The sequence below is a fragment of the Phallusia mammillata genome, chromosome 1, assembly GCF_965637545.1.
Source record: "Phallusia mammillata chromosome 1, kaPhaMamm4.hap1.1, whole genome shotgun sequence".
Taxonomy (NCBI): Eukaryota; Metazoa; Chordata; class Ascidiacea; order Phlebobranchia; family Ascidiidae; genus Phallusia; species Phallusia mammillata.
In genome coordinates, this window is record NC_137252.1 from 33588533 (window position 1) to 33603383 (window position 14851).

Sequence of the window (14851 nt, forward strand, 5' to 3'; positions counted from 1 at the left end):
TAGGAAAATATAAAACGTGGATACATACACGGTTTTTAGTGTTTTACACTTTGTGTGTATGGTTTTCAACAATCCCGCTTGCCTTTCTTTTTTCAAAAAGTCTATCCTAGAACGTAGACCTACTGTTTTTTTTTGTAAAAAAATGCTTCCGTTTGCAAACATTTTCCAAGCAAACATGACAAGCTGGGTAAAACCCCGTTTCCACATCTGACAATGGGGGTATTGATTAGTTGTCGAGTAGGATATTAACAATCAGGTTAAAGCCCATAGGACTGAATAAGGACATTGAACTGCTATAAACAAACATGAGGTCTTAAAGATATAGTGCCTACAGGAAGCACACATTTTGAAATATGAACAATGCCTGATAACTGAAGCACTTACAGCTGCTGCATTGGGTTATATCAGTGGGTCTTAACCTGGGGTTCGTGGACCCCCAAGGGGTCCATGAGATGGTTTCAGGGGGTCCACGGAGGGAAATATTATAAGTATCATTAACCAACAGAAGAATATTTTTAAGTATCTCAACCGTTTTTACAATCCTGCATATGAGTGCACGCTGTTAATTACACCTTAATTATGCCAAGAACAATTACTTTTTGTGATTGTCTTCCCTATTGTGACATCATAACACAAATGGACAATAGACTTTATAGGGCGTGATTTGTGAAATTATATACACCATAAATATTATCAATTAGATGCGTTGGCCACTACAATACAGAAACGTCATTGAATTTAAAGGACTGTGAAGTCGGATTTAAATGCTGCAAAAGCATGACAGGGTATAATGCAAGAAGCGTGAAACATAAAAAGACCTATCGTAAATTGCGTTGGGGGTCCGCAGACTTACAAAATTCAGAAAAGGGGTCCGTGACTACAAAAAGGTTAAGAACCACTGGGTTATATGATGTTACAGAAAAGTTTAAAGTCATAATAAGCTGAACAACAAACAATAAACAAATTCTGTAGAAAAATGTGACAATTAGTTACTTTATGGTGTCATAGACGCGTTTGAAAGTCATAATGTAAGTGCCTAAATAACAACAATAACTGACTGTTGCAACAATGTAAAACACAGCAAGTGACTGTAAAAACGTTTTCTATTGGCATTTGCAACTACAGTTTGCGGTAGTTTCACATAAGTTGTTGCATTTAGTAGCGCTGGAACGTCTTTTCGATTCAATTTGTGCGATTGAATGTCATGTATAACGTACATATTGAGTAAATACGCTGTAAAAAATACTTCCTGGCAAACGAAGACAAGAGCTAAATTAAAGGCAAGAAAAACACAAAAAATCAGTTGCATTTTCCTAACTAACTTTAGAAGAACAAAATTTGGGTCAGCACCAACAAGCTTTTTAAAGGCACCATGACAAACAAAATTCAAAATCAGCCAATGGACCTACTACGGCAATGAATTTTAAACAGTTGGACCACTAAAGCACGTTAAACAGGCTATACTTTAAAAATACTTTTGCCAGAAGAGCTCTATAGACTTGATACTATGCCTGGCAGCAACAGCTTATTTATACTTTAAAAACTTGATTATTAAAGTATAAGTGTCCCTTTGATGCACAATCTGCTTTCTGTAGTGCCCTTGTAACGGAGATATGCTGAGCCTTGATACCTGCCCTGTAATGCAAGATGCAGTAATTAAGTGGTTAGCTCTCTGGGGTTTGCAGACCTCAAAATAGTGCTGTGGGATGGTTTAAGGTGGTGGTTAATGCAAACAACATTTAAGCATTTTTTAGATTTCAAAACAGTTTTTTTAAAACTATACACGTAGGAATTAGCTTGGCTACAAGTAATACCCATAGAGTAGACAGTGGTGGGATTCAGCCGGTTCACATCGGTTCTATAGAACCGTCTAACGAAATTTTTGAGATCAGCGAACCGGCTAGCATTATTGGTTACTGTCAATGGATTTTGTAACAGAACCGGCTGAAAAATATGACTTTTGTGATAGAACCGGTTGATGAAAAATTTGAATCCCACCACTGCCCATAGACCTAACAGATATAGAAAAGGGACCGGGTACTGCAACCTGTTGTCAACTTAAGGAATTTAATTAGAAATCCAAACATACAGACAGGGCAAAATTTGTTGGAATGATGTAGATTATTATCAACTTTGTCAATTTAAATCTAGCCCCTCAAATTAAATTATCTTACTTTTGGAGCGTATTTGGGCAGCGTCACTTCCCTTCGGTAAGCGCGAAAACCTAAACACAAAAATCTTACTGTTAGATCCAATGAGAGCTACTGCGACGTGTATTTATTTTCTCATTTCAGCATGTACTTGAGTATTTTGTCAAAACAAACTTTAACAAAGTATGTGTCATTTTGCATACGGTCACAGCTTTTTTGCAATATTGTTCTTTTGTGGATTTGATTGGGAAGTATATTTTTGATTTTGTGGAAGCTTTTGATTTTAAACAAATGGATGTTTGTGCTCTTTGCTGAGTCAATGCTATGTACCTAACCCGTATGTTTGGAAACAAACAAACGGGTTGAAAACTACAAACAATGTCTTTGTATCGTTGTGTGCCAAAGGTTCAATGTGCAATATGTTGTAAAGCACTCTGGTTTACCACAACATTTTAAGTCTGTGACCTTTTAAAAAGTTGAGTCTGTGACCTTTTTTAAAAGAAGTTGTTCTTAATTTCACGACAACCTCACTGCAAACAAATTGTTTTCCAACTGTTCTATTATTATTAGAGAAAACAATATAACCAAGCAAAGGTAGAAAGTTTAAAAACATACAAGGTCACATCGAGCTGAGAATGGCAAAGTCTATCCATGTTGCTATGCCGATTTATACATCTGGCTTGTTTGGACAAGTTGGTGAGCAAACGTTGTAAAACTGATTTGAAATCAAAACCTACAAGACACTTTACACAAGACACACCCCACGCAAGCAGCTAAAATATTCCATGAAAATCGAACACGTCAAAAGTACAACTGGTAAGTCAGACAGGTCGTTGTTTGCACACAGACCATGGTTTTAATCCAGACTTGGACAACTAGATCTTTTTTCGGTTTTTTAAATTAGATTAGAATTAAAATTAGAGCATCTCGGTTATTTTCAAATTAGATTAGAATTAGAATTACCACTATTTTAATAACTGGAAACTAAACTAGAATTCCAACTAGAATTAGATTTAAACCAAGCAACTTCAGTTCATATCAAATCGGAATTTATTCTCATAAGCATAAGAATGGCGAAAATTTTAACACCAAGATTGGCACGTTTAGCACGGTATAATTCGCCGGCGTGGCTGAAAACACGTTCAGACGGAGCTGATGTGGCTGTCATTCCAAGTAGTTCCCGAGCAGCAATCTTAAGATGAGGAAAACGTTGTTCGTTTTTCCAGTACCCTAATACATCACAGTCCAAACTCTCACAATCCCCTGCAAAGTACTTTTCTACTTCATCTTCCAGAATCTTTTCTTGCGTCGGACCCGCAATTTTTACTTGACCGCATGAACGAAAACAAGCCTCGGTGAGCGTTCTCTTTCTCTTCAGACGAGCTACTAGTCTGGTCGTGGTCGGATCCAGCACTATCCAAAGGACTGTCACGGTTCTCGGCATCAATAGCCGCTTTTCTTTTCAGAAGTTCCTTCGTCAATTGCGCAGAAAGTTGTTTAAGTAAATCTCTTTCTTCTTCGGTTTGCAACCAGTCGGCTTTAAATCTTGGATCTAAAAATGTAGCGAGTCGAAAATCTTCTTGTTCAAGATAAGGATTTAGCCTTTTGTTAACTTGTTCAACTAGAATACGAGACAAGACTTGGCAAATGTGCAGTTTTAGTGCCATTCCTTCCAGTGATTTCTTCAGGCCGATGACAACAGCGCACACATTGCTTATTGTTACATTTTTCCCCCTTCAACTTGAGACATTGCAGCTTCAAATGGGCTTAGCACATCGACGAGTTCCGTGATCACAACAAGCTCTGTAGAGCTTAATTTCAATGCACTCTTTTCTTTCTGAGACTTAGCCAATTCGTCGATGGCCGCATTTAACACATCTTTGCCGGCCTTTACAAACGAGCGAAACATTTTAAGAGACGAATTCCATCTCGTCTGGTTTTTCATCAACAAGTAGACATTCTTTTTGTGTAAAAACTCGCTTGCCGTTGTACTGGCTCGTAGTGTCCGGGCCACCTTCGCCACTTTTGTAATCGTAGAGTGAATCACAACTCGCTTAGAGACATGATCTTCTACTTCATTGGGTAGCTTGGTATTTATGTTTTCTAGTGCGTGGACGACACACAGTTGCATAGTATGCGCAAAGCAAGATACCCTCTTTGGCAGCAGTGCTAAAAGTGTATCAATGTCTACATTTGGGTCTTGAAAATCTTCCTTGTCGCTGAATTGTATGTCTTCGTCGTTTCCAACGTTCATTTCAGTCGTCTTTATATCTATTAGCGAAAAGTCAAAGGCTTTTTTCATTGAGCTAGCGTTGTCGCTTATGACACGTCGAACTTTGCCATCGATTTGATATCGCATGACAACATCTTCATACCTGTTAGCTATATTGACCGCTGTGTGTCTCTCGGCGAAATGTTCACAACATAGAAGTCGAGACTTAAGATTAAATTCGTCGTCCACAAAATGTACAGTAAATCCTATAAAAGAACGCATTTGACGGTTAGTCCAAATGTCAACAGTGACATACACGCTGGTCAAACTTTTCATTTCAGCTTTGATTCCGTTTATGACTAGCTTTTCTGTAAAGGGGAGGTGGGTTTCTTTAATCGTTTGCCGATGAGGTATCGCATAGCTCTCATTAAGTTCGCCTAAAAGTCCCCGAAAGCTTGGTTTGTCAACAATTGAGATTGGCAATGAATCACAAGCAATGCTTTTCAGCAACAGCTGGGTTATTTGTCTTTGTTTCGGGTGATGTTTGGAATATTTTTTCGCAGCATCTTTGCGAAAATGGTCTGTTATTTTTACTAGAGATTTTTGCGAGGCTTGACTTTTTGACTTTGACGGACAAAAACAATTGCCATCGTGTTGACCCTTTGCTATTTTAGCGGCTTCCTCAGCTTTCGCATCCCGGTACTTTCGGTTTTCCTTCGGGTGCATACAGGACAAATGCGCTTCCCAGTTGGACAAGGAATTTTTGAAACCCTTATACTTGGAGTTTTTTGTTTTTTTCTTCACACATAGCAAACATTGCGCTATTGGATGTTCTGCATCTGGATCTAATAATTCAAAAAATGGGCGAAGCGATGCTGGAAGCTGTTTCTCACCTACACTTGTTTTGATACTTGATTCTTCTGGAGCTATGTTCATTTTCAACCTTAGTGCAAACCTTTTTGTAAATAAGTACTACTCTAAGCAAAAAATAAAAACATAGTTTTGGATTTTAAGACTAGAATACCTATACTAGTTTGGCCTGCACTGCTCTAAAAGAAGAACTAACAACACAGCTAAAACTCAATTTTCCCTAAACTGCAAATCTCCATGACTGAAAATAACAACTAATTTAAGCAATTGAACTTCAATGCGTAATACAACTGGCAGACAAACTGTGTTTCTATTTGGTACCAGACTACATTGTGTTGCAACAGCTCATGAGGTAGATATTGTTCGTCACAATGCCGAGTGTGACGGAAACATGTTTCAATAAGGGATGGGTTTTGTTAGCAACATGTCTCTGTGCGATTTGGACAAGAAACGCATGCTTGTAAATGTGGTTGGACAAACTAGCGATTTTTGGAAGAATGTAAATTAGATTAGAATTAGAACTAGAGCTTACTCGATATTTCCAAACTAGATTAGAATTAGAATTACCGCCATTTTGCTCTAATTTGCCCAATTAGACAACTAGAATTATCTAGTTGTCCAAGTCTGGTTTTAATCATAGCGATTCGTCAAACAAATTTCATACGAATTTTTACGATTAAAACAGAGTTTTGCCATTTTTTATCGTTTTATGTCAGATTTTTCAAGATAAATTTTGTTTACTAAATTTGGGGAATTTTTTTCCACATTAGGAACATCTGCCTTATAGATTAGTTCAGTTCAAAGGTATATAAATTAGCATTGCTTTTAGATTACTTAACCATTTAGCTCTACTTTATAGATTAGTTTATATTTTTTTCAATTTTACCTTGAGTTTGCCGAATAGATTAAAACTAATTTATTTGTTTTAGCTTATGTTTACACAATAGTTGCTATTTATTTTAGTTTACTTTAGTTCTAGTAGCTGGAACTGTGACATAATTAGTAACCAATTACTAGTACTCAGTACCAAGTATTGACAAATTTCAATGTTCAACGACAGATAATTAACTTGCAAAAACTAACACTGCGAAAAGAACATTTTGCCAACGTTTGCTAACATTTGTTTGACCCAGAGGTTTCGCGAACTTTCTTATCTTGTTAAACACTTTTTGAGAATAAAAGTTTTTGAGAAATAAAATTTAGATATAATCGTATTTTCGAAAACTGTTAATACGGTAATGTCTTTGCAGGTAATTACATCGCGGTAATTTCATCGCTTAGGGTAAGGGTAAGTTGCTGTGTAAATTTATTCCCGATATCCTTTCGATCAAATTAGCTTTGATGGGATTAAAGTGCCCCATAAATTCACCCAGCTCGTCTCTTGGTGGATGAAGACTCTAATGAACCTTGTGTCTATTAATTTCATAAACTTAAGTCAATTGGGTCCGTAGGCTCTTTTTGCGATTGAATATCTAAAAATCAATCACGGCTCTCGAAAATCACGTGACTTACCGTTCAATGAGAGCAGTGGGTTCAACGCACGGCTCTTAACAGCAATCATTAACAATTGTTTGCCAGACCGTAAAACAAAGAAAACGCAGCAATAATTTATGACCAGTTAACGCGATCGTTAACGTAACAAAATTTACATCTCCGATGAAAATTTTAGCAGTCAGGTTAGGAAATCCAATCTGGGCTTAATGTTCCATAACAGTACCCGTATTGAATTTGGCACGCGAGTTACGGTTGGCTAGGCCTACCATACGTCTTCTGTCAACAAAAAAGTTGCCCTGTGAGGACAATAAAATGCGACCAAGTGTCCTTATTATTTAAATTTGCTGATTTGTCAATTCATCTTGTTCCAGCGTGGTGCTATTTTGACAGGACAGCCAATAACTTAGATTAAACCTTGTTTCACGTTTGTTGATTAAAAATTGCCTTGTTAGTTTTGTTTATAAATACACATAAACGTTTTATTTGCTTAAAACTGTACCAAGTTAGTTGGGTTCTATTTTTGTGGATTTAGTGATGTCACAAAGGGAATATGTTTTCAAACAGACAGTGTTTGAAAGCAACTTAATCGGTTTAGACCAGTGGTTCTCAAACTTTTTTATTGTCGGGGCCAAATGGTATTTTTCTAAGTGTGTAGGGAGCCGCAAAAAACGAAACCTTGAGAAAAAAAATATTATGACTTTAAGAGCTAAAATAGCAATGTTTGGTGGTTTTCTGAGGTCTGGTGCGAGCCGCAAAATAAGTAGTTGGGAGCCGCATGCGGCCCCGAAACCCGAGTTTGAGAACCACTGGTTTAGACTATATAGAGCCTACTTCGTTTATTTTAGTACAATTTAGTGCCGCTTTTTGCGAAATTGTTTCCCATAAAATGAGCTTTATGGCCTCAATTCTGACTCCATAAAAGGTAAACCTTTGTCTTTTTCAAAACAATATTGTCTTAACAAACCCTCAAGGGCAACAAAATGATCGTTAACGCTTTAATTTCTATTTTAACGACATTAAACTGAGTTTTACAGCTCACTGATAGTTTGATGAAGAAATAGTTTTTGAGTTGTTTGCTGCAGTTATGGTCGCTTAAGAACGTGTAATTTACCCTTCCACTTTTTTTCAAAGTATAAACCCGAAAAAATGTTGCAAAAACAAAGTCTGGACTAATGCCGATAAATAATCGGCCGCTATCACACCACCGTGCTTGTTTCACTACGTTGGTGCGAGTTTGCTTCTTATCGCTATTTTTTTGTGTGTTTTGCATTTTGTCGCTTTATAAGAATTTTGTCCTGCAAGATAAGTCATTATCCTGATGAAGGCGTCTTGTATAGCAGGGGCCGGCAACCATTTTTTGCACTGCGGACCGGTATGAAATTAATTTTTTTATCACGGGCCAGCTATTAGAAACCACACATGTTCAGTACTGAAAACTAATTACAGTTATTACAACTTTGATTCAATGTGAACCTTGACCAAGTTTTATACGGCCCGGTAACAAACCGCTCACCGGTGGTTGCCGACCACTGATAAGACGTCGAAACGTCGATTGTTTACAATAAAACTGCTGGATGAGCAATACTTGGTTATACAAAGTCTGGACGTTAGTAGTCTAGAGTTAGCAGTTTAATAATATCTTACATGCGTAACAACTTTATCAAATATGAAGTATTAAACTTTGATCTCGGTTCACATTAACATCGTTTAAGAGCTTAGAGTTAAAAGAGTCACCTTTCTTGACCGGACATTCAATAAGCTCCTCATCTAGAGCACAAATATCCATGACTTCGTTCACCAATGAAGCTGTTTTGAAAGTTCCCACAATAACCGCTTCTCCTTCTCCGTGGTCGACTTTTCGTTCTGCAAAACATAGCAATTTTTAGGCCGCTATGCGTCAAAAATCGTTTGCTTTTTACAGACAAAACTAATAATTTGAAATTTTACATGTAAAATAACTCATGAACATGGTTTCGCCAAAGTGCTGTAGAAAAGTATATGACAAAGCATTTGTGTCTTTAAGAGGGCCGAATCTGACCCAAACAGGATTGTTTTTAACATGGAAAATGACAAAGTAGCGAGACAAACGACACCGAGTGTGTAGCTAGGCTCGAATGCAGTTCTATAATTCAAATTTAGGCCCGGACCAGGCTTTAAAAGTAAGACCAACTTGCATCTTTGGGTTGTTTATTGAATGTAGAGTGAAGTTTGGGAGCCCCAAGTTTTCTTAATTGTTTATGCCAAGGCAAAAATGGCCGGAAACTCAGGAAATCGCCACAGGCAAAATTGGCCTGATTTTACAAACACCGCTTTTTACCTGCTGTGTAGTTGACCAAAACCACCGCTTTTACCCCATCTACAGCTTTCATCAAATAAGCGACCCCATAAACCGCTGTAGGAGCATCTGTAAAAACCAAATTTGGCGTAAATATCTTACAAATAAATTTGTAATGCAACTTTGTAAAAATGTAAAAACAAGAATATCTTCAAAGACCAGGTCCTTTGATCATGAATGCGCTTTATTTATTACTGCATACAATTGAGGTACTAAATCTTTGCTTTCATATATTATGAACGAAACTATGCAGGCGTTTTATTCATTTAAAATTACTGAACATGTAGTTTTAAACAGCGCAAGTAACATGGTAGAGAACAGTTTGTTTGAATCAATTTCGAAACCGGAAAACTGACCACAGTCATCAGTGATATATCCAATCCGTGCTCCACCATCTGTTCTGACGATCTCATCCCATTCTTCAACATAAGTGCCTCCCCCTGAGGCTTCTCTTCTCCCATTCGCGGCATCAACGTCCTTTAAACCCCGCAGATGACTCACGTCGATCCCGAAGTTGTCCTCGCCGCTTGTGAAGCGAAAGTTTTTGTACAGGACTGCATCGGGGTCAATCAGGGCATACTTGTACAGAGCGTAGAGAGTGAAGGTCAAGACAAACGAGGTCGCAAGAAGCCCCATCATAACGTTTTTGCATCGCATGTTTGACAACATATTGCTCCTTTATATGGAACAGTTAAGAATGGGAGAGAATTTCCTAATTCCGGTTAATGACTCCTGTCATAGAGATGAAATAGTAATAAAATACAGCATAATCGTAAATGTATCGTTATAAAGACAACACCAAGACAGTTTGACATTTTGGTTGGTGATTATAGCAGCACTTGGTCACACGCAAAGTTTTTCGAGTGCATTTTATAACCATATAAGCGTACAAACACATTCCGATTCTTTGCAGTAGTGCCCTATAAAAGGCGTTTGCTTTGTTTTACTTTGTTTGGGCACCGGAAAGTACAAGCCTCAAATCCGAACCGAAACAAAATTTCATAACAGTTCGAATTAGGTCCAAAATTCTATTTACCAATTAAAAAGAAATTCCGACTCTAATGTGGCCGAATGTAAAGCAAGGCCCGAATCAAGCCAGGTTTTTTCAAACTTAAGCCCAGACCGGGCCGAAAAACAGCCTACTTACAACCCTGGTGTCGTACTAGACCAGTGGTTCCCAAACTGTGGGCCATGGCCCAGTACCAGGCCACCAAGACATTTTCAATGGGCCACAGAGCCATTTGAACAGATTCTACTGTTTTGTTATACTGTAGATATTATGCGCTTTGTTTTGAAGAAAATTAGATTTGCAAAGAATTCCGAATCTTGTAGCCAAATTTCAGGAGCATGTATCTCATTAAAAATAAATTGCCAGAAACCATTTTGCCTGTTTTTAAGTTATTTTTTTGTGTCCAAATTTACAGCATGTGGTGAGCCACGAATCGCTATTAAATAGACATTTGGGCCACAGACCAAAAAAGTTTGGGAACCCCTGTACTAGACTGTTCTAGAACAGTGTCTGTGTTTTGTAATAATTCAAAACGAAACAATAGGTTTCGGTATGTTTTGTAGACATGTTGCATAACAAACCGTACCTATTTTTTAACCTCTTTAGGCATAAAATACATTGAACATTTATTGCATTTCCGAGTAAAAAACATCTTACGATATTATTCACAAGCCTTGAAGAGCGCCCACATAGCATGTGTAGGAAATGTTTGCACCTATTTTACACATGTAACATGCTCTTTAATCGATAAACCTGTTACACATTGTGAGTTCGGTAAACAACTCTTAAATTTTATGTCAAGCGAAATTGAATACACTTCACTGGCCAGCTTTCTATTTTTGTTCTTGTCAAAATTCAAATAAATTTAGGAGCAGCCTCAATCATTTATTCATAAACAACATAAACGATTTGACAACAAATTTTTACCAAAACTAAACAAATCTATATAAAACATGCACCAATATAAAATAAAGGAAAATATAAATACTAATGTCGTTTATTTGCTGCTCGGTTGCAAATGTATAATGAAAGACTTAGTGTTGTTTTCAATTGAAAAAGATGTTTAAAATCATATAGTTTACCAGTCAAGTTGTAATTTTTTTGTAATTGTGTAGCGGTTACATTATGTCAGGAGTGATTTTATTCAAACTTTACCTAAAGCGTATTGATTGCTTCGTACACTCTGATGTAAACGATGTTGCTGCATTAATGGCACCATAAACAACACCACTCAAATAATTGTAAGATGTGGCTTACTAAGTTTTTTGGCATCTTATAATCGAAGTCAACTTGAATTTTTACTGCCATGCTGATATTTTCTTCACCGTCCTGTTTTTTGACACAAATTCGGATCAATCTTTTTTGCACGTATGCGTTACCTACATCAATTACTCAGCATCCCAACATGCCTCTTACAATCGAGTATATACGGTATTCAAATTTCTTTCAATCCATTTGATCAATCCTAACTATACTCTGCACTATTCGAAAAAAAAGTCTTAGCCAGAAGCTTATTTCACGCATTGGCACCGATTTAAAGCACACTGTCTTATCAACGCATTTTTACAGGCGAACATTTCTTGTATCACCTGATACGGCTCAAAAGCTTCACGAACTGACTCAAATTGCTAGTGATAAAAATGTGCACTGTTTGTCCTTTCCCCAGACATCGTTATCAACGACAATCGGTTTTTATTAAAGTAAATGTATTTAATAAAAAACGCATACATTTCGCCCCAAGGATATCGCCATTTCCTTCTTCAAACAGAATAACCAGGATTAAAAAGACTCAATGTCCAAAAAGAAATATATATCCTTTTAACATACAATGTGACCATTAACGATCTGTGTATTTTTTCTGTCCAACTAATTCTATATGATAAGCTGCAGACAGTCACACTGTTACGAACCATAAAATCTCACGGATGGCTACACAAGCCAATACGGCCTATCTCTTGTCACCAGTTGCACTGATGAAACATTATGGACCGTGTGTACCCTCTGTAGCTTTTATCCTTTATTGACTTGATGTTTTACTATTCAATCTATTTGAATAGTAAACTGACGACCCAAATTTAGGCAAAATACATATCTCAAGTTTTACATCGACAAACTTTAAATCAAGTAGAGACCAAAGTCGAACTGCGGCAAAAATTACATCTCTCAATAAAAGGTGCGACGCCTGTATCACTAAGGGCAACTTTTCATGCGGACTTGCCGAACAAACAAAGGCGAGTCTTGACTATGAACTCGAAGTTACATCGTGGGTTCCATCCGAGATGAAATTTACCATCACAGAAAAAATAATGACATGATTTAGTGCAGTTGTTCCTAAACTTGGGTTCGTGAACCCCTAGGGGTCTGTTCTGTCGCAAGAATTTTTTTTTTTTTTGGGGGGGGACTGTTAATATACAAGTCTTTTTATCTTATAAGTGGCAGTAGCCCTAATGTATTTGTAACAAGGGTTTTCTAAACTGTTCGAAAGTTTCGTTCAGTTTTAAGTCTTGCTCTATTTATTCTTCAGTTGTTAATACTATCAATGTTTCTATCATGGAATTGCGCTTTTTTCGAAATCTGGTACTGAACAAACGAGACAAAGACGATTTGAACTTCTGGATTGCAGGAACGACGTTGACATAGAAACGCAACACTCTAAGACGAGAGCCCGACCCTTAGCTTGAAGCTAAAATGAGATTTCAAAACATTTCTGAGGAGCTTCAAGTAAAATAAATACATCAGCGGCAGGTATATCCACTCTAAAAACTTCACCAACAGACCCCGAGAAGTGTTGGGTGGGTGGGGACTAACTTCTATAAGACGGGCCACTTGTGTAAGGTCAGGGTGGGCTAAATCCTGGCACACAGCCTGCGATTGAATCTATTGCAATAGCCACAGCCCTTAATAGTACGCTTATCATCAATATGCAGCTTAACATGCGTTTTTTTTGTGAAGCAGCATGTGCGTTTGCGATTTTTTTTCTCTTGGTGGCAAACATCGCCACTTGCAGGCACTTTAAAACAGTTGTGGTGCATTGTTGTCATAATACTTAGGTCTTAAAACACGAAGTGGATTAGAGCAGCAAGTTTAATCAATGTCCTTTGCGGCCCACAAGTATTTAACTCAACCCTCATGTGACTCTCTTAGACTTGAACCACTCTGTCTTAAGTCAACAAAGTGTTTGCTTATACTTTCAAACTCAAAAAAGGATTTTTTTAAATTTTGTTAGCAGAGTATTTGCTTCAAATTTAACATTTTTAAAAAACACTCATTTAACTATTGTTTGCGGCGTTTAATTTTGTTTTTTTAAGCGCACGATAATCGATGTTCGAAACACAAAACAAAACTGGCGTAAAACTGAAACAATACAAAACTGGCAAGCTAAATTTTAATTGGATTCTTAATTTATATCACCTTCTATTTTCTGTTTGGGAGCTTCACAACATAGTGCGACTGAAACTGGTGGAAAGTAAACCTGTATTCTAGTAACAAATAACAAGACGAGTAACATTTTTCAATGGCATAAATGAAATACGTTTGACAATAGCAATTTAGGTTTGTTTGTTTTTCCCCAATACAATCCGAACATGAAATTTTGGTTTATTTCTTAAGCTGCGAGAAGGTTGAATTAGAAGAAGATCATTAAAGTCCTGTTCAAACAAAACGTACCATAACGAGCTTTCGTTAGTTTGCCGATGGTGCGGGAAAGCAATCAAACATTTTGCACTGTCTATAGAGTAGGCGACAACGTTACAAACTTACCAAAGCAAAATTCGTTGGCGACTAGAGTTACCCAGATGGAGTTTTTTTACCCAACTTGTATTTGAACAGCCTGCTAAATAACTTAATTACTAACCGTTAATAGGCAACCTTTTGTTTGCGTCAGAATGTCAACATCACACAAACGTGGGCTAAATCATCTGCTAAAAGCGCTTTAATCTAGAACAGGGGAGGGCAACATGCGGCCCGCGGGCCACATTTTTTTTCTATATTTGGTAAGAAACAAAGAAAAATTACTTTTGTGTTATACACAGGTGCGGCCCGCGACCCAACTTTGACATTTGTAATTGGCCCCACGGTAACAAAGGTTGCCCACCCCCGATCTAGAAGTTTTTAATTTATATGTGTGCCACTGTGCCTTAACAGTTTATTGCCTGTTATACAACTTGCAGGCCACGCCTTAAGTCGACTTTAAACCAACTTCATATTGACAATCAAATATCAGAATACAAATGTACGTTCTTATGTACACATAAACTTAAAAGCTCAGCAAATTGTTTTCAAAGCATTTTATTGCAGAGTTTTTTAGCAATTTTGTTTTTGATTTAATTATGTCTCGCATATGAGCAAGCCGAACGGCAAAATAGTGTACACAGCCTGAATTGTTTGATGTCAAAGCAATTGTTACGAGACAGTAAACTTCTTTTTCAAACAACTATACAACGCACTGACAGGTTAAGCTGAGTCATGCTTCGTAATCGATTAATTTATAGCAGGGGTGCACAACCTGTTCGGCCGCAAAGACGAATTTGTGCGACCGCAAACATGTTTGTTAAAAAGTATGTACAGGTGGCCGTGACCTAAATAAAACACTTTAACTAAATATTTTGATTTTCAAACTGCTCTCAAAAGATTTTGTGAAACTGAAAAGAGTATAACCGGCCTAGTAGCCACATGTGACAGACTTTTTGTACGCCTATTGTGTGCAAACAATGCGAACAAAACAGGCACCACAAGCATCACAATATAGATTATGACATCATAAACATTTTTTTAAACATCAT

At 37.3% G+C, this 14851-nt stretch overlaps 1 protein-coding gene across 1 annotated transcript; it reads right to left on the reverse strand.

Moving 5' to 3' along the window:
* Nucleotides 1-948: 948 nt before the first annotated feature.
* Nucleotides 949-9785, reverse strand: LOC145208959 (uncharacterized). The gene is made up of 5 exons (XM_080079207.1): nt 9418-9785; nt 9044-9130; nt 8461-8589; nt 2175-2224; nt 949-1635 (listed from the first exon to the last, which is right to left on the reverse strand). The coding sequence occupies exons 1-5, from the start codon at nt 9728-9730 to the stop codon at nt 1552-1554; spliced, it is 663 nt and encodes a 220-aa protein (XP_079935333.1). The 5' UTR covers nt 9731-9785; the 3' UTR covers nt 949-1551.
* Nucleotides 9786-14851: the final 5066 nt, after the last annotated feature.